Genomic DNA, 20,533 nt, shown 5'->3' with positions numbered 1-20,533 from the left:
TGGTGTCAGCTGATGGCAGATTGTCTGATCCAGTGTCCCCTTGCAGTTAAGGGCACATGCACAGCCCAGACTCAGGTTGCACTGGTGTGACAATCCCGGTCCAGTGGACCTATGTCCCCAGGCAGTTTAGGGTACAGGCAAAACCCAGACATAAACTGCAGGGTCAACAGACTGTGAACCACCTGATTCTGTTGTGTTCAGTCAGTTCAGGACACATACAGGAACCAGACGCAGGCTGAACCAACAGCAATCAGAGACTGCTGGTTCCTGCAACCCCACAGGGCATCCATCCGGGCACAAGTAAAGCACGGACTCAAACAGTGGGACCAGCAGCTCTTGGGCACTTGCTTACTTGGTGCAGGGCCTGCGCAGGGAGGTCCAACATGGGAGCCCCAGAGAGAGTAGTCCCTGGGGCTTCTGAGTGAGGAATTTCTGTCTGCCATGGGTACACGGAGGGCAGAGATTCAGAGTGTAATGGCATCGGGGTCCTGGGTGACCCACTCTGTCCCCAGGAAGTAGATGGGAAATACCTGGCTCTCTCCAAGAGTTTCAGCTGGGAACCGTGGCAGTGGGAGTAAAGCATGTACTCAATCTGTGGGAGCAGCAGCTCTTGGAGCACTCGCTCACTCGGCACAGGGCCCAGTGAGAGAAGTCCCCGGGGCTTCTGAATGGGGAATTCCTGTCTCTTTACCTTAATTTGAACATTATAGCTTTAGTGACATCTGGTGGAAAAAACAGGAGTTATAATGCAGCATTACATAGCTATTCTGATTCATTATGTAAACTTAACATAAATTTTATATTCTAAGCAACTAAATGAAAATGGGAGGTAAAGAAGTAATGTCTAGGATATATTAATAATTTTTGATTCAAAAATTATTGTTCAAATATACATAGGTTAATGGACATAGAAAACTAGTTCATCCTAATAAAAACATTAACATGTACGTTCATATGGCAAAAAATAAGTAGCAGAATTTATGGACCCCTTTACACTATCCTAAGTCTCTTTTTATGCATGCACGCCAATGACTTCCTTCTCAAGCTTTCAGTTCACAATTATCTATGGGGTATCCCACAAAGAACCTAAAAGTAACCAGTCGTAATGCAGAGAAAATGGAATTGAAATAAAATCAAGAGAGACATCTAACTTGAGATCCTGTGTGACATAATGCTCCATGAGCCTGAAAAGATACAAAATAAAATGCTTTGGGCTAGGAATGGGCAAGAATATTTGTGACTGAAAAAGCAGGTAGTGATCTAATAATACTGTAAACGGTTGGAAAACTAAAATTCTTGGGCCAAATCCAAGCCACCTGGTGTTTGTTGCTGAAACACAGCCATGCTCATTCACCGACATATCTACAATCACTCTCAGTGCTCATCTGTGGACATACTGTCCCTGGTTCCCTTCAAGCTACAACTGACTCAAGTAAATGTAAAAGAAGCTATGATGTGCCTGGAAAGCCTGAACTATGTGCAATCTGACCATTTACAGCTTGCCAGTCCTCAGGCCACTGGATCTCTCATGTTAAACGTCCAGGTGCTGCTTATCCCCCACCACCACAGAATGTGATTAACCTTCCGTATCTGCAACTCTGCCTCACCATACGGAACCAACTTCAAGGCACATTTTAAAAAATAGTACCTGTACTGAACAGGTAGACATTTCTTGTCATTATTCCCAAAACAATACAGTAGAAAAACTAATGAAAGGATATGTGTGTTATATGCAAATACATTTTATATGAGACTTGAGCAGCCCCAGATTCTGATCTCTGCAGGGGTCCTGCATCTAATCCCAGAGGATTCTTGGACAGTTCTAGACTATTTAGGTTCATCGATGATGTTTTGGTGTGGATACTTGACCAGTGGAATGTTGCACAAATGTAGTGAAGTTTTCAAGCTAAGCCTAGTCTTCACTACCCACTGCCCCTCCAAAAGCAAAATGAGAACAGAATCACTGTAGCTAACCCAGCCTTGGATGGATTTAAAATTTTAAAAAAAGCAAGCATATTGTTCACATTCTATAGTTTTTTACTATGCTGTAAAAGCCAACAAATGTAGAAGATTGTTAAACCTCTGCCTAGAGTCCACCAAAAAAATGTATATACACGTCAGGGAAAGAAAAGCTTGTATAAATATTTAATACTTTTATACACTGGGAACCCCCAAAGAATACTGTGTATCACAGAAAACTGCTACACTGCTGGTCCTTAGAGATGAAACTGAAAACACATGTGCAGGAATCTCAGTGAACACTTTGACCAAGGTTACCCAAGCACCAGTTCACTGTGCTAATAAATGTCTGGAAGCTAATGGCCACCACTTAAAGCACCTCTTGTAATTATAGAGGCCAGACATAATTTGTATTATTCTCATGATGTCTCAATAAATTTAGTGTTAAATTATTTATAGTTTTTCTTTTCCTGAAGTGTGTATACATTTCTTTGGTGGACTCTGTATTCCCATGCAGGCCTGACTTCTCTGACTGAAGACACTGGAAAGATGCTTAAAATCAGCTGTGGTTTAATTCCTTCTACACTGATTCAAAACTTTGATCAACTAAAATATTTCCTTTCTCTGCCTATGGTAAGCAAAACTGAGTTTAGAATCAGCCCTCATCTAGAGATCCACCTGACTGTCTCAGAACCTTACCTTTTCTATGCCTCCACATGGTATCAGAGCGTGTCACAGTTCTTTCGGCTGCTTCCTAGGTTGAGACTGGAGGATGGAGGAACAAGGGCAACTGGAGTCCTAGATCAAAGCTTTTCCCATCTAGCTTTATACATGAAGCTCACAATCTGACTCCTTACTCACCTGAAAAATTCCATAATTGGTCTTAGGGGTAAAAGAAATAATGGATCCTTGGAAGCCTCACAAGAGTAAACATGTAAATGACAACAGAAGTAATCAAAGTACATGCTCAACTTTTAAAAACATAATTTCACAGAATTTAGTCTTACATCTCAAAGACTGTAAACAAAGCTTTTTAGTGTCATTTCTGTCAAAATCATTAAGCTAAATAACGTTAGTAATCCATGTGCTTGAGAAAGATATTCAGGGTCTACAAACTTGTCACTGAGAACCCTGCAAGCTGTCCTTATCCTTAGATGTTCAGCCTTTCCTTTGATTTTCTGTGCCACCAATACTCGACCATCGGGAGATGTTCTTATAGCCACTTCTTGTTTCCAACAAGAGTCCAGTTAATATAGTACTGGTACTACAGAAGGAAGTGAATTGCAGGTAAGAGACTATATGGCAGCTCCTACTACTGAGACTAATATTTAAATCCACAGCATTAATTTCTAGACTTAAATTAAAAAAGACAGCAGTACTATAATAAATCACAAGTGGTAATATTAAAATCATTTTGTTTTTGTAGTCTGCCAAAGACATGGATAACTGGCATTTAAGCATTACCATTACATATTAAAGAATGTTGCTACTGGTAAGTTTTTTAGGGAGAAGAATGAATCACATTTTATTATTCCTGTTAGGAAAAAGGCATTCAATGCTTTAGAAAATCACTGTTTTCCATACTTTATTTCCTATAAAGAGAACCAGCATTTTTATCTCCATAGCTTTACTGAAGCTTTAGTTCAGCTTTCCTTTACAAACTCAATTTCAAATGTCAATAGTCCAAGAATTCAAATGAATGCTTTAATCTTAATAGTATCCACTTTATACTGAACTTGATGTTTGGAACCTAGACTTGATTGTACCTAATCCAATATCATTTCCATTCATGCAGTTTTGATTAAGGAAAAAAACAATTTTTGCTGTTTTTGAAGTTGCAAATGCATGGGTTACTAAACTAAAACCAAAATGGATCAAAAATCTAAATGTTGAAAGGAGAAATGCTTAATCTGCTGGAAGATACAATAGGTAAAACTCTTGAAGACATAGGTGTAGACCAGAACTTTCTGAACAGAACTCCCACAGCATTATGAATAGTACCAACATTAACAAATGGCATTGTATCAAATTTAAAAGCTTCTGTGCAACAAAGAAAACAGAGTGAGGAAACAAACTACAGAAAGGGAAAAAATTTTGCCAGTTATTCCTCAGACCAATGACTCCTATCTAGAAGAACTAAAAAAAATTACTCTCTGAAATAAAAGACCCAATAAAAAATGAGCAACTTAAATGAAGACAATTCTCAGAAGTACAAATGGTCAACAAATGCGTGAAAAATGTTTAATCGTTGGCAATTATAGAAATGCAAATTAAAACACCGAGATTCTATTTTAACCCAGAAACAATGGCCATCAAAAAATCAAATAAGAAATGCTAGGGAAGATGCACGGGGAAAAAAAACAAAGAAAACACTTCTACACTGTTGGCAGGAATGTAAATTAGTACAACCACTATGGAGATCAGTATCAAGATTCCTCAAAAAACTGAAAGCAGAAATTCCTTTTCACCAAAGGTATAATTAAAGGTATAATCCTGAAGAGCTAAAGACACATATTACAGTAATACATGTCAACCCATGTTTATAGCAGTATAATTCATAATATCTAAATCTTGAAAGTAGCCTATAGGTCTAACATGAATGGAGGGAGAAAATGTGGTGTCTACACAGTGAAGTACTACTCTGCCATATGATAAATCTGAGTCAACTGTATTAATACGGGTGCGCCTTAAGTCCATAATGTTACGTGAAATAAATCAGACACATAAGCTTAAAGATCACATGGTTTCTCTTATACGAGAAACACAAAATATAAAGAGCAAAATAAAAGATAACAGAAAATAGGGAGCTAGACTGTTCCCAAATGGGAAGGTGATCAAGAAAAAGGGAATTAAAAATATTGAGATATTATATGCATGTACCAACTCCCCATATGGAATGTAATCATGCTATACAAACATGTAATAATAAAAATAAAAACTGAGCCAGGTATGGTGGTACACACCTATAATCTCAGTATTAAGGATTGCAGAGTTCAAGGCCAGCCTGGATACATAGTGAATTCAAGGTCAGCCCAAACTCTACATACCAAGGCCCTATCTCAAAAACAAAACCACCACACATAAAATATTAAAAAAACAAAACAAAAAGTGGAGAAAAAAATCCTATAGAAGACCAAAAGCTTCAGAAAGGCTAAGACCTTATTTCAGTCATCCAGGAACTTTGCATATAGAATCTTGCACATTAATAGATACTATTATGTAATGTTGTGTACGCATATGTAGCAATGAAGGTTAAATGAGGTAACAAGTATAAAGAGCTTACAAGAGTTTCTAATAACTGTGTTTTAAATGATCACAAAATAAGATCTAGATTATAAAAGTTTTTACAAGTTTGTCTTAAATGACCTTGGAATAGGAGAGAACTCAGTAGAAAGAAAATACTGATGAAGAGTATTAATGAAGGCAAAGTAAATAAGCCTGGTGTTTAACTACATAAGGAAAATTAGGCTGACAGTGAATCTAATACAGAAAGGTACTATAACCCAGTATTTGTTTCCACAATAATGCTTATTTTGTATCTACTGTTTTGAGATGAAGAAAGCATAACCAAAACTTACCCAGTAGATTCAAAGTACCTCATAACTATTTGCCTTTCCATTCTACCATTTATCTCTTCATATCACAGGAATATCAAAATACTTTAAGACAAATTCAAACCATAACAGATACAAGTTTATTTCATCATTGTCATTTAAAGCTTGATTTTAAAAAACATTTTAAAAATTTTATGAATTCTGTATTACAGGAATTAAACAATATAAACATCCATTGCTTTATGGGTTCAAGTTATATAAATTAAAATCTAACAACACAATTTTTTTCAATATTGGAACTGTACAATAAAATGACAAAACGACCCAATAAAGCAATACTTCATTACTTTCAGGATCTAAACCGAAGTTCTAAATATTCAGACTTTGCTTGCTGTTTTATATTCAAGTATCTCTCTATCCAGCTTGTTTGACCAAAATGAATTAGCAAAGTAGCTTTACAGCAAAAGATTTTCCACCTACAATCACCACATTCAAAGGAATTCTCATTACAGTGCTGATGAAATCTGCTGGTTCCTCATGAACAATGTGCAGTGTGCTCATGTTAGCCTTATGGCAAGTCAAAAAGGCACTCCAAAAATGCAACAGTTATGCACAGTTCATAAAAGTATGTTGGTTTTTCCCATCTAAAAATTAACCAATGAAATAAATCATCAACTATAGTTGACTTGGTTTCAGGAAAACCACATTTGAGAATTTTTCACATTACATTCATTTCCTAATCTCATTCTCAGTCATTGACAGGAATTTTGTAGGCCACCATGCTGTTTACTTTGTGGATTGTAGTAGTAAATGAACGGAGACGGACTTCCTCAGAATTGGTAATGAACTGTGGACCCGACTCTTCCCATTTTTCAGGTACAACCAAATCTTTGTCTGTATAAATCAGGAGGTCAAATGAACCTAAATTGGGGAAAAGATCATTAAAATTCTTTAAAGTAAAATTACTCTCTCAACCTCTCTCATAGGGGACATATTTTCAACTACTCATTGTTAGAAGAGATACTTTCACCTGGTTTCTAATCACTAATTTATTTTCCTCAATGCAAATTTCAACTCAGGAAATGCTACTCTTCTATCTTAGCTTACAAAATGCTCAAGGTTTTGTTAAGGAGAGAAAGTACTAAGACTACAATAAGTGCATTATTACATGAGAAAATATGAATGTAAGCCATCAGAAAACTGACACCTTAGTTTTGTCACTGCTACATTCCAGCACCCACAATAGTGTCTGGCACATGGTAGGCATCTGGTAAATATTTGATAGAGTAATTCATATAGAAAAGGAAGATACAGTACCTATAGTTGTATTAGATAAAATAAAAGTAGTGAAAGGAAAATGAAAGTAGTGAAAAGAATTACCATACATGAAAATGTTTAATAGTGGGCATTATGGAATATTTTTTCTTTACAGTATTTCCATATTTTGTAGACTACATATTATTTTGCTATTTATAATGCTTTTTCCCCCACCTATATTTTACTAATGATTAAGAAAAAAATTAATTAAGGGATAATTCTTAAAGCAGTACCGTAGTCTTTTCCCTGTCACAGAGAAGTTACATAATACTCACAAGCAACTTCTAATAATGGAAGAAATGTCACTGTAGCTGTGATCTGTCTGATCACAGAACGAATTTCATCTTGGATAGCTTTCTGAGATTTTTCTCTGGGAGCACTATCCAAAAAACATACAAACAAAAAATCAGTTAATTCACTTTAGGTTTTGGTAAATAATTTAAATCCTTCTGAAATCAAATCATGTGTTTAAAGAGATTTAAAAAAAAATAAATGAATAAAAGTATCCCCAAGGACCTATACCTTCGTAAGCATAATACATCCTTTATTATTCCATTTATCCCTCTAATCAACTTTTAGGACTGGTTTTAGTATCTGGACATTTAACAGGAGATGGCTAGAACACCGCCAAACACTTTATTATTTTTATTAACTATTACTATTACTATTATTTTCCAGACAAGGTCTCACTATGTAGTTCAGGCTGGCCTTGAGCTCTTGGCAATCCTCCTGCCTCAGCCGCCTGAGTGCAGGGATTACAGGCATGTACCATCATGTCTGGCTTTGCCAACTACTTTAGTTTAAGAAAACTTCAATATCTCTTAAAAATCAGTAGTATCTAAAATATTTAATTGGTATAATGATTTTAGCATTTTTAATAATGCCTGAATATCTAATTTCCTGTTGGCTCAAATAAAACATTAACATGTAACATTATTATACATTAAAATTTTCCTAAAATACATTAAAACTTATGAAGCAAACTACATTCAATTATAAAAAATGGTTTCGAGTTTACAGAACTAGGACAATGCTAAACATCACATTATAACAAACAGTTGCCATCTAAGGAATATAGAATCTTCAAAAATTTTAAATGTCTTAGGTAGTACATGGCACTCAATGAAGTACAGCAGAGCTACAATTTAAGTTGGAACACTATCGCGAGTCATCTCTTAACAGTTAAAAGTACCTTTGAACAATTGATTAAATGGCCCAGCTAGTATATCTAAACATATATTTTTAAATATAGCACTATAAGTCCTCAGGTTCAAATTTCATTGATTCAAACTACAGGCAATTATGTTAAAAATATCCTAACCAGGCAAATTAATGACACACTAAACTGAGCACAGGAATTTTCCACAGGTAACTGAAGAAGAAAACTCACCTTAGAAACAAACTATAAATGAAACTAATTCAATGTAGTTAGAAGTCATGAAGCAATAAACCAAGTTCCGGAAAAGAAAAACCAACTGGCAATATTTTTTTTTTTTTTCCTCCGGTACTGGGAACCGAACTCACGACCTTGCGCTTGCCAGGCAGGCGCTTCTGCCGCTGAGCTAAATTCCCAGCCCCAACTGGCAATATTTTAAATCATACTTACCTATCATCTTTTGCAGTCTTGTCACACTCAATATCAAACTGCCATCTTTCAAGGACTTCACCACTTTCAATATTTGAGATGACTACCACAAGTTTCTGAACCGAACACTTGTACAGCCAATCTGCGACACATAACAATGCAGTTTTACTGTCCACTGCATTACAAAGCCAATCTCTTCTCAGGTCCTATTTCCCATCCTCAGAAAATTCCTATCACTGCTATTATAGATCTCTTCTCACATGTAAGGCAACTGCTTATCAATAATCTAGCTTGTTTTTAAATTCTCAGTATCACCAGTAATATAATACCAGATGCTGAAGACAGTCATGAACATAGGGTAATTTCACCTTAAGAGCATAGCAGATGGGTACTAGTCTAACCATCACACCAACAAAGTGAAATTATAATTGTGATATCTACTTTGAAGAGAGAGACAGGTAGTAAAATGAGAGAAAAATGTGATTCAGGGAGGTAAAGGAAAGACTGCATTTAGCTTTAAGAATTTATGGCATCAAATACACAAGAATAGAAAAACGTAGTCTTTCAATAATCAAAAAGAACAAGAATGTGACCAGAGGACTGAACATGGGCCAGTACAGGTGCAATGAATAGAGAATGAGTTAAGTAACTTCATCAAAGTGGGGGCCATACGACTCAAAGCAATGTGGGTCAAAATAAGGAAATTACACTTTAAAAAGCTGAGAAGATATTACTGTGTTTGAAGCAGGGTATGACGCAATTACTTGTATTTTAAAACCATCATTTTGGCTATAATGCAAAAAGTGGACTAGAGTATAAAAAGGGACTCTAGAGGCACTAGTTAACTAGTAATTCAAGCAAGAGGTGAAACATATAGGAGAATTCACTGGTAGTGATGGCACAAAAGACATGAAATAGTTAAAACGTTAAGTCCCTAGATAAGTTATGGGAATAAGCAACAAGGATGACTTAGGGGTGGCTTCGAAGTTTCTGACTTATATTTCTCATTGGACAATTAAGCTATTTATTGAAAGAGTGCCAATTTTGTAAATGATCGTAAATTTTGTTTTTAATATGCTGCGTATGAAGTATCTCTAAATTAGCACATAAAGACAATGGATACACAGGAATGGAATAAGAGACTTGGGTTAGATACAACTTTGTGAGCCAACTACACAAGTCATTAGTGAAGCTATGCACTACGTCAAAGATAACATACACAGATCATAAAGAGAAAAAGAGACTTCAGAATGAGCCCTAAATTAATCTTGGAATTGGAATAACATATTCAGGAGACAGTCAAGGTTTCTGTAAAACGGTAACAAAAACATGCTTAGCGGGCTGGGGATTTAGCTCAGTGGCTAAAAGCGCCTGCCTGGCAAGCGCAAAGTCGTGAGTTCGGTTCCCGGTACCACAGAAAAACCAAAAAAAAACAAAAAAAACAAAAAAAACATGCTTAGCTTATGGGCAGTACAAAAACAGCCCACCTATTGTATTCAGTCTGTGGGGCCTGCTGATTACAACACGTATCAACAACTTTTTATTATCCTGAAAGTGAGATTAGGTAGCAATCTGAAAAAACTTAAGAGTGGGTAGTAATTTAATTTATATTGTAATTTGGGAAGAGATGAAACCAATGGGAATAATTCAAATCAAAACAGAAAAGTAAAATCTACAACAGAAAAGAGGATAAAGTCCTTGAAAGGCTAGTGGAAACAGGATTCAAACAAAATGAACAATTTTACTCTAAGAGGGAACAATTCCTCTATTTTAACCAAAATAAAAAGTTAAATAAGATCTAGATACACATGAAGTGAAATGTCGCTGGAGATAACCTAGACAACTAGCATCTTGGGCAAGTCTTCCTTCTCCACCAAATTAAGAGGCTTGCAGAGAGCCATAGCTGCCGAGAGGTCCCAGGCCAAATGATCTGGAAGTAGCCTTATTAATGACCAGGAGTGATTTCACTCTCATTATGATTCTGAATGCAACTCTGGGAAAGTGGGCTATTCCTGTCAAGTGCTTGCTTGCACTTGAGATAGATGGAAATCTATTTCCACACCATCACAGAGGGCTCATCTTGCTATTCTGACAACAGTGATCTACAAGAGCTCAAGTTTTCTTGATCTTAATGTAAGAGTGACTTCAGACTCCAGTCACAAAAAATAAATCATGTTAACAATATACTTCCTCAAACAGACAATGGAACACTATAATATGTGAACGTCCAACCTGTTTCTTCTGGACACATTAACTGCAAAAGCCATTTCTAAGAGAGTTGATGGCGACTGTTTGCTAAGCCACGTAAGATTCTTCATATAAAATACTCAACCCACTTAAAATGTAGTGGAGGGTTTCTTTCCATTTATATATTATTTGCTTCCTCCCAATTGAGATTCACTATATTTAAGATGGCGGATTTTTAAAAGAAATATCTGTATGTAAAGAGCTGAAAAATACCCAATCGAAACAGTAAAAAAAATGTGGACTGTGGATCCTAGAAAAACTGTAAAACTCGAAGTGTTCATGGTTCAGTACCTTTTAGTTGTTCCACCACATTATTGAGGTATTTTATGAGCTCCGGATCAGTAGTTACAAGCAAGGTGAGTCCATATTTCTGCACTCGAGTAAAAGTTTCCGATGGATATATACCACGTTGATATAAAATGCTGTTGATGCCAAACGCTGAAAGCAAAAGAAATGAAAAAGCAGTAAATGCCTAAAAAACGGTTTGCACTTCTTACTGAAAGCAGAATAGGTACAAAGTGGCACTAAAGGGCCTTAAAATCTTGCTTCCAAGAAACCTCTGCACTTAATGCTGCAGGAAAAGAAAATCGTCAAACTGCATTAACCTGCCACTGTTAAATTTCACCGCCGTAATCAAAGTCCAAATTTAGCTTATGGGGGTCAGGGGACGTCCAAACAGGCAGGCGGTTGTATCCCTATCAGCAACGGTCTGGGCGGATGCCTCAGCCCCTCCCCTCCCTCTTTTCAGTCCTTCGCTCCCGCACAGGTTCGGTGAGAAGGTGCTGCTGGCCGGGTGCAGCAAGGCTCCGCCACGCTAGGAGTGAGGGAGGAGTCTGGCTCGAAACGCACCTCGCGCCTGCCCCACTCAGCCGCGTGCAGACTACGGGAGAAGCGGGTCAAGGGGATGCGGAGGGAGGACGGAGGAGGGGCAGGGAGGAGACGAGGCCGGAGGGGTAGGCCTGCAACGTCAAACGCTCTCCAAGGCCGCACCGCGAGGCCGGCCTGGCTCCCCGCGGGGCGAGGGGGCGGCGGACCCCGCTTCCGCCCCTTCCCCGTTCCTGCCCTGGGCTCCTCGAGCCGGAGGCCTGGGACCGGGGCCGCGGAGCTCAGTTATCCCCGCCCTGCGCGAGCAGTACTTACAGAAGAACTCGGCCACGATTTCGGCGCTCCCGCGCAGGGTGATGCCCTGCTCCCGGGCGACCTGCTGCGTCATGGCTGGGTCTTCAGACCCAGGCGCGCGGCCCCGCTCGGCACACAGAGACGGCGCCGGCTCGTAAAGCACTTCCCCGCCTAAGGTTCAAAAATAACGACGCAGCGCACCGCCGCTGGGGCCCTTGCGCATGCGCGCGCCGCCGCTAAGCACCGCCCCTCGCACTCCCTTCTTCCGGCCCTGCCCACCCTCGCCCGACCAGCCAGTATGCGCAGGCGCAGTAGGTGGGCGTGACGTGGTCGTGTGGCGCGGTTGGGTTCGCTGCGAACGGGCCTCTGCTCTTGATGGAAGGGACGCAGCTCGGAAAGAAGGTGGAAGGTGGATGGCTAGATTAGAATCTGTGATTTTTCAGACCGATGTGAGCTGTCTGGCAGCTGTGCCTGGTGTAGAGATGCGGCGCCCTTGGACCTCTGTGGTGTCTAGTGGATGGTGGAAACTTCCGCCGGATACTTTAGGTCTTGGAAGAACTGCCCGCGCGGCAACCAAACTGCGGCCCGGGAGCGCCTGAATCCTGTGTGGGAAGCTGCTTTTCTGAGAAATAAGGTTAAAGGGGTGTGGCTTTCTGCTCCTTGTCGCGAAGCGGGGCTGAGTGGGCTGATGCTCCACGCAGGTGGCTTTCTGTCCACCCCGCGCCCCGCGAGGCGGCTGACAAGGAATAAGGACCAGAAAGGCCCAGCAACTCTGAAGAAAATTTCAGGGGATTTCCAGTCACAAATGAGTTCGCGTTAAAGTGAAACATATGAAAAGGATGATGCGCCGTTAATGTTCATGTCAGTTGTGAAAAAAATTAACAAGGAAAATTACTTGAAAAATGAACTCTGAAAAACTAATGTTTACCGGGCATTCTGTTAATTACAGGAGAAATACCTGAGTGTACTAGTTTTCTATTGCTGCATAACAAATTGCCATAAATTGACGGATTTAAAAACAGCATCTGTTTATTACCTGAGTAATAAGGAAGGAGTCTGCAGAGGGCGTCGGTGCGTACTCTGCTTAGTGTCCTGCAGGCAGTAATCAGCCTGGAAGTGTCATCACATACAAGGTTTGATGTCCTCCAAGAGTTCTGCATGCTAGACTAAGGCCCCTGTTGTCTTGCTAGCTGTTAGGAGGCCAGTCAGAATGTTTGCTAAGGAAGCCTTATAGTTCCAGTTTCTCTGACTTTGGAGAGCCCTCAGTCCTTTTTAAAGACTCATCTAATTAGATAAGATCATGTCAGATAATCTCGCTTTTCATGAAGTTGACAACCCCTCGTATTTCTAGATTCTGCCCACACTCAAAGGGAAAGGATTCTATAATATGTGCTCACTAGAAGCCAGGAATTGGGGCGATCATCTTAAAATTCTGCTTTGCAGCATATTGTCTATCACATGTTGAGTTTGAAGAGTAAAATAATGGATGTAATGAGATACCTTGACCCAGTACAACATTTCTTACAGCCTTAAGTCTGTGTGTGTGTGTGTGTGTGTGTGTGTGTGTGTATAAATCACAGTTTTTAATATGAAGAATAATGGTGTTGGGGAAATTAAGGAATAAGGAAATTGGATGTCCATCCCTCCTTCCACTGGGAACCTGGGCTAAAGCCAAAATTGTGGCATTGCTCTGGTAGATACGGTAGTCACCTTTCTCCATGTAAAAATTACCTCCCTTTTAAAAGAATTATATGGTGAGACTTAGCATTTTAGGAAAGAATTTCTTTGGTTTCATGTTAATACAATTTATAAATTGTCTGCAAATTCAAATAATTACTACTATAACCTAGAGATTCTGCAAATTAAAAGTCTAGCAGAAAATGTGATTTCTCTCTGTAGAAGAAGTATTTATGGTAATAAGGCAATAAATATCTACACCATAAGAAGATATAAAAATAAAGTGTGAAAGGTGTGTTCTGTGCCTTTTGAGTTTAGAATCTAGTTCTAAATATATATGCTTTTTAAAGAAAATGGAGGCTCATGGAGTTGACCTTATCTGGCTTCTGCTTGCCGTGGTGGCTGCTTTTTGAATAACAGTCATGTGCTACATAGTGACATTTTTGGTCAACGAGGGATCATATTTATGATGGTGTTTCCATAAGATTGTCATGGGGCTGAAAATTCCTGTCATCTAGTATTTTCATTGCATCTTTTCTATGTTTAGATCAGCTTAGGTGCACAAACGCCTACTATTGTGTAATAAGTGAAATGGATTTGTAGCCTAGTAGCCATGTGCTGTACTATATAGTATAACCTAAATGTGTAGGAAGCTATCCATCTAGATTTTTATAATCACACTTCATGATATTCACACAATGATGAAATTGCATCACAACTCATTTTCTATAACGTTATCCCTGCCACTGACTGATGTGCACTGTACTTTCTGATCTGCTCCTCTTAATTTGGCACCTCTTCATCTTTTCCACCTCATTGCTTTCCACAATGTGCGTTGTGCTGGCTAGAAATTTCATTTTTATCTATTCAGATCCCTAATTAGTCATTAAGTCTTAAGTGTTAAAGAAATTTTGCTTGACTTCAAACTATGTAAGACTTTCAACAAGTATTCTCAGGGCATCTCACAGTGCTACTTCAGAGGATTTCTGTGATTGTTAATAATTATGTAATGATTTATATCATATTTACCCTAATTTCCTGTGTCAAAAATTCATATCAAGTTACAGTAAATCTAAAAACTTATTGTCATACAGAAAATGCAGCTCTCTATCCTGGAAATCTCAGGCCAAGCGGTAAGGCTGGTAAGAAGCTTACTTCACAGAGTTACAGCACTATTTATGTGACATAAAGAAGGAAATATTTTGACCTTTTTCATGATGGACTGTTGTTTTTGTTCATTTGTTTACTTTTTATGACAAATAGAATTGTTAAACTGATTTGTCTATATTGGCTTAATCACCCTATGGAGGACATAAATATAAAGTTTAAGTTTGTTTATGATGAGAGATACCATTTCAGGAAATCAGATGACTTAATTTTTGGTTTTATGGATATGGGCAGTTTGCCTTGGAGTATGCCTAAGCCATGACCTTCACTTTTAATTTCTTTAACATCTGTATTATCTGAGATAGTATTTAATGGATCCTCAATAAATCTTCGTTGAATAAATGAACATTTGAGTATTTCCCTAAGATAAATTAGCGGAAGAACCTCAAACCTTTTTCTAGTTGGTATGCAGCTTGGATAGGTAAATGAAGCGCCCTTTGGGAAATTTTGACTATCTGAGTTGATTGAATTTGAGGTACCAGGGATTTCTCAATTCTTAGGATTGACAAATGAGCATTATTTGAATTGTTGCTTCAGTAGTATAAAAACAAGAATGTTTCTTCAAATCTTTTTGGCACTTGAATTTTTAATAACATTCTCCACAATTCTATGAAATCTTAGTATATTGTTTAGGGAGAGGTTGTTTTTGGCTACGAGAAGTGTGAAGAAAGTTAAAGCAAGGTACATAAGCAAACTCATTTTAATAAAAGAGATATCTGTAGGGGGAAATACCGTAAACAGGCATGTATTTCATTTAAGAAACAAATACTCATACAATTTTCTAAAGATAGAAACAAATGGAATCTTTGAAAGTAACTTCATTAATGACTTAAATAATCTTAAAGCTGAGAAAACTGAGGTCCCAAGTATTTACATAGTCTAAGATTCATATGTCTGGTTAGTGGAAGATTTAGTAGAAAATCTGGAGTTAGTGTCCTCTTAAATTATGTCTATTTCAAAACATGCTTAGCAGTGTTCTTATTTAGTGAACTGATTTTAGCCTAAGAATTTTTATTCAGTAATCTATAATATAACTTGTTAAGATACTGACAGTTACTAACCATAATTTTTATATAGCTGCACAAAGTTTCACGGCCACAAGATGGCACTGTTTGCATGTGTAATACAGTCACACCTTTTAAAAATTCAGTGCTTGTGAATGCTGCAGGGAACATAAAGGAAAAATTAATGGTTTCTAAGGTATTTGCATATGTGGAATAGTTGGTAATGAAGTGTTGAACTATATTGCAGAGCTGGTATCCTTTTAAACATTTCATATGTGTTCACACATATACTAAAATATATGACACTATATTTATTGAAATTTAATTTGCATATTAATTTGTTTTTATGTGGATAAAGGAAATACTTCAGGTGATTGAATAATTCTTCTCATAGACTTATGAGAGTTTTCTATCAAATAGCCAAGAGAAATTGTTTAAAAATTCTTGTCACACCAATAGAAAATAAATTTTACTTTGATTATGTTAATATTATTATTTATAGTATGCCTCATGAGTTTTTAAATCTTGATTTAATTATCTTTGAAAGCATCATTTAAAAGTTAGATACTCCAGCTTATTTTATTAGTTGGGTTTTTTGTCATCAAGCTGAAAAGGTATAAACATATCTTCTGAATAGAAGAATGCAGATTGTTGATTTATTTTTACTAATGTATAGCAGCACTTATGCCACGTTCCTCTTCAGAAGGGCTGACTGAGTTTCCATATTCCCAATGCCAATTAGGCATTCTTACAAAGTAATTAAAAAGTCATGTACTAAAACTTCTCAAGTGGGTCCCAAAATAAAGAAATTAGCAGTGTTTTGACCCACTTCCTAAAAATACCAGGCATGTGCCGGGTGTGGTGGCGCATTCCTGTAATCCCTGAACTCAGGGGCCTGAGACAGGACATTGCTATGAGTTTGAGACTAACCTGGACTAATGAGTTCAAGGCCAATTGAACTGCATAGCAAGACCTTGTCTCAAAAAACCAGATAGAGGGAGAGAACTATAATACCATTCAACTAATTTGGGAACTAACTGTTCCTACTTTTTTATTAGTTTTGGAGCTAGTCATTTAGAAAATGATAAATAGATTAGAAAATTCTGTTGTACATTTTTCAGTGTGCAGATAGGAAGTGGTTGACATAAGCATACCCTGTCAGCATGGATAGCTTTTGAAAAACATTTTCTTGCTCATTCATTTTAAAAAGTTAGCTTTTCTGTAAAAAACAAAATGAGTGTTAATTTTCCTCAAATTCTCATTAGCGCAGTATTGTTACCTGTATAGAGAAAAGTCTCCAAAATCTGGAATGCTTAATCTGGTAAAACAAACAAAAAAATTTTTTTTAATAAATAATCCAATTTAAATTGGCAAATTATCTGAATAGATATTTCTCAGAGGAAGAAATACAAATGGCCAACAAATACATGAAACACTGCTCAATGCCTTTAGCTGTCAGAGAAGTGCAAGCCAAAATTCCAGTGAAGTGCTGTCTCCCCGCAGTTGGAATGGCTATTATCAAAACCAAGTAACAAATGCTGGTGAGGATGTGGAGAAAAAGAACCCATACATTGTTGGTGGGAATGTAAGTTATTTTTACAGTCATAATGGAGAATTTTATAGAAGTTGTTTGAAAAGTAGAAATAGTTCTATCGTATGATTCAGCTATTCCACTTCTGGAAATACATCGAAAAGAAATGAAATCAGATACCTGCAGCCTCATATTTATGGCAGCACTATTTACAATAAGTATGATATAAAATAAACCTTGATGCCCACCCACCAACAAGTGAACAGATAACAAAGGTGGTATGTGTATACAATGTAGTATTATTACTTCACCCAAAAGATGAATGAAATCCTGCCCTTTGCATCAAAATGGATGAATCTAGGGGACATCCTGTTAAGTAAAATAAGCCACACACAAAAAACCAAATACTGCGTATTTTCTCATACAGAGAAGCTGAAAAATGTCAACCAGAAAGTAGAATAGCAATTACCAGGTATTGGGAAGGCTAGGAGAGGTGGGGAAAGATGATTTGCCTCGACTGTCGCTGTATGCTATTTGTATATATGGAAATACCACACTGAACTCTATTAATAAGTATAATTAATGCACTTTAATAAAATAATTTTAATTTGTGTACAAGTGTTCAGATCAGAAGACAGAATAAAAAGGTGGATAAAAGTGGTTGAAATCCAACCTATTGCTTGAGTTTCAACTTTGCTGATCAGCCCAGCAAAAGTAAACGAGACAGTGCACTAGTATGTATACACGTGACAAATCTGAAAGTTACAGACTATGATTAAAAATACAGTCAGTGCTTAAATTTTAAAAATATTTCTTACAGTAAGATATATTACTACTAATCCCCTCAACACACTTCCCTTGCTTTGAACACATGTATCCCATCCTTCCTGCCCCTTTCTAAAGCAATTCTAGAAGTCCTTTTTCATGGACTTGTGGAACTGCAATCTCCTGGCTGCCTTCGTGTCCTGAATTGATTCAAAACGTTTACTTTTCATGGTCATGACTTTGAGGAAAAGCCAAACATCACATAGTGCCAGATCTGGTGAATACAGCGAATGAAGACATAAACCAAAACGTTTTCATGAGCCTGGCTTTCTACTGGATGGCACTTGGCAGCAGCATTCACCTCATGAAAAGGTGCAAAAATATTCCCAGAACTTCTCAGAAAGTGCCAAGAATGCCAGAACCCATCTGTTAACACATTCGGGGGTCAGATCTCTTTACATTTGACCCTAAATCTCAAGTCTTCTCCAGAGTCCATGCCTGACTGCTGGGTTTCTTCATAGGAACCTCTCACTGAAATCCAGAATCTCACCTCTGGAGACAGATCACATTTCAGCCAGACACTGGGATGCAGGCCTATGTGGGTAATACAGGCTGCAGGGAACAAAGGGGAAATAAAATGGGTGGTGGTGTTCGGCCCTTGGCTTCAGCAGGTTTAAACTGTCAGGCAGGTGCTATTAAACCAAAGAGGCCATAATCTCACAGTCCTTTCAGTTGTAGCAGGGCAGATAGGGCTTGAAACCAGCTAAAGACCTGGAGTGGGCCAAAGAGAGATTTCTGACAAGGCACAACTCAGAACCAGAACAAGGTCCTTTGAAATGTTTCAGAATGTTAGGTTGTCAATCTCAAGATGCGTGGAAGCTTTACAATTGGACATTTTTGTTCTCCTTTTATATTAAAATGAGGTAGCAACTTTCATAGTAAATTTTTGAAATAATATTTTTTGGTAAAATACTCATTTTCAATTTCTTGCTAAATGTTTTGGAATCCTATTAAAAATAGACTATCAATATCGAAAGAAAATTAATTCTAGTAAACAAAACTTTTATGTTTATTGACATCATTTTAGGTAACCGTGATTCTGCAGAGTAATAAACAGAATAATTATTGTGGGCCTCATAAGTGTGACAATTTAAATTGTATTGTGAAATCTATTAGGAAACAAGTGCACCTTTGAAGTAAAAATAATTTAACAGAGAAGAGATGCTTTGGCAGATGCTTTTTTAAAATTTTTTATCTTCTTTTATTTGGTACTGGGAATGAAGCTCAGGACCTTGCTCTTGCCAGGCAGGTGCTTGTGCTGCTGAGCTGTATCCCTGACCCAAGGCAAATGCTTTTAAATTATAGTGTAATGTAAACATGTTTGGTAGCTATTTTGATTTGACACAAATATTTGATTTTTAAAAATTGTCATTTCTTTGTGAACTGCATCTGTGCCATGCTTCTGAATCTATAGTTTTCACATTTGGTTGAGACATTCATTGTAACAGGTGAATATTCAAAGAAAAAAATGTCAGTAGTGACACCAGAAAGTAACTGATTAGTAATTGATACGGAAAAGGAATGACTCTTTTGTATGAATGTTCTGAACAAACTAAGCATATATAATAAGACATTTTTAAAAACCATTTGAAAGCAGACAGTGCATCTAAAATAGCAAGTGCAGTATTCAGTGACATTGGATGTGTGGCTTAATTTTGCCGTGTCTTTTTTTTCCATGTCTGTGGCATGTTTTCTGTTTTAAAGATGTAGAATCTATGTGTTCAACCAGCCTTTTAAAATTGTATCATGATAATATTCTGCTTTTGCAAAATATGTTTGCCTGCCATTAGTTGTATCGAATAGATTTTGTGGCACCAGGTAGTGGGACTTTCCTAAAACCCCCAAATATGTATCAGTGAGGCCTTTGAAACTATTAAAGGCAATCATTCGTGAAATGTTTTGATATAAGCCGTGACATCACAGTCCATTAAAAATAACAAGTGGCAAGATGAACAGATGAGTGTGCTTGAAACAAGGGGGAGTATGTTGAGGATGACTAATGGCACTGTATCCTTTACTTTAATAAAAATTCTAATTGAAAAATTCACTGGTGATGAAGAGGGAGATCTGAGTGTAAGGTTTGCAAGAGAAGTGGAAAGTGTGGAAGTAGCATAAGGAATAGCTGTGTCTTTGGAATTTTATTTTAATTTATTTAGAAGAAAGAGTCAGAAAAACTAAAAACTGAAGCAGAAAGTTGGAAAGGTCTAACTAATACAGTCATTCTCCTGAGGTTGCCACAGGTAAGGGAAGTTCGGGAGAGGAAGGAGTCAGATAAGTGAAAAGGGTTGAACTGAGTTTGGGGGTCCTTGTGAGGAATGGGTCAGAAGTCAATCAAGGGGAAATACATTATCCCTTGATGGACGTGCATTGAGTAGTATTTATCTCAGTGTGATGCTGTGTGTTTACAAGAAGAAAAAAACAAGAACATTTCTTTACCAAGTGAATGGGGGTGGTCAGTAAACAAAAATGACTGCACTTAAAGGGCTACCAATGAGAACCAAGGGAATACTATACATTGGTACCTCGGTTCATGAATGCTGTTTTTTGT

General features: G+C 37.6%; 1 protein-coding gene across 2 annotated transcripts in view; it reads right to left on the bottom strand.

Annotated features, from left to right (window-relative positions):
* The window catches only part of Mad2l1 (MAD2 mitotic arrest deficient-like 1 (yeast)), a 21,677-nt gene extending 9,694 nt beyond the window's left edge, over nucleotides 1–11,983 (bottom strand). Inside the window, exons 1-5 of one of the 2 annotated variants that reach the window (XM_005386791.2) lie at nucleotides 11,803–11,978; nucleotides 10,954–11,100; nucleotides 8,437–8,557; nucleotides 7,106–7,209; nucleotides 5,631–6,434 (exon numbers count right to left, since the gene is read on the bottom strand). In XM_005386791.2, coding sequence (XP_005386848.1) covers nucleotides 6,262–6,434; nucleotides 7,106–7,209; nucleotides 8,437–8,557; nucleotides 10,954–11,100; nucleotides 11,803–11,875 — 618 coding nt within the window. In that variant the 5' untranslated portion in view covers nucleotides 11,876–11,978 and the 3' untranslated portion in view covers nucleotides 5,631–6,261. Of the gene's footprint in view, nucleotides 1–5,630; nucleotides 6,435–7,105; nucleotides 7,210–8,436; nucleotides 8,558–10,953; nucleotides 11,101–11,802 lie in introns of those variants that run through there. The other variant, XM_005386792.2, reaches the window with a different exon arrangement.
* Nucleotides 11,984–20,533: the final 8,550 nt, after the last annotated feature.

This window comes from Chinchilla lanigera, unplaced genomic scaffold, assembly GCF_000276665.1.
Source record: "Chinchilla lanigera isolate Chin_1 unplaced genomic scaffold, ChiLan1.0 scaffold00027, whole genome shotgun sequence".
In the NCBI taxonomy this organism is placed as follows: Eukaryota; Metazoa; Chordata; class Mammalia; order Rodentia; family Chinchillidae; genus Chinchilla; species Chinchilla lanigera.
This window is presented reverse-complemented; position numbering and strand designations above follow the sequence as displayed.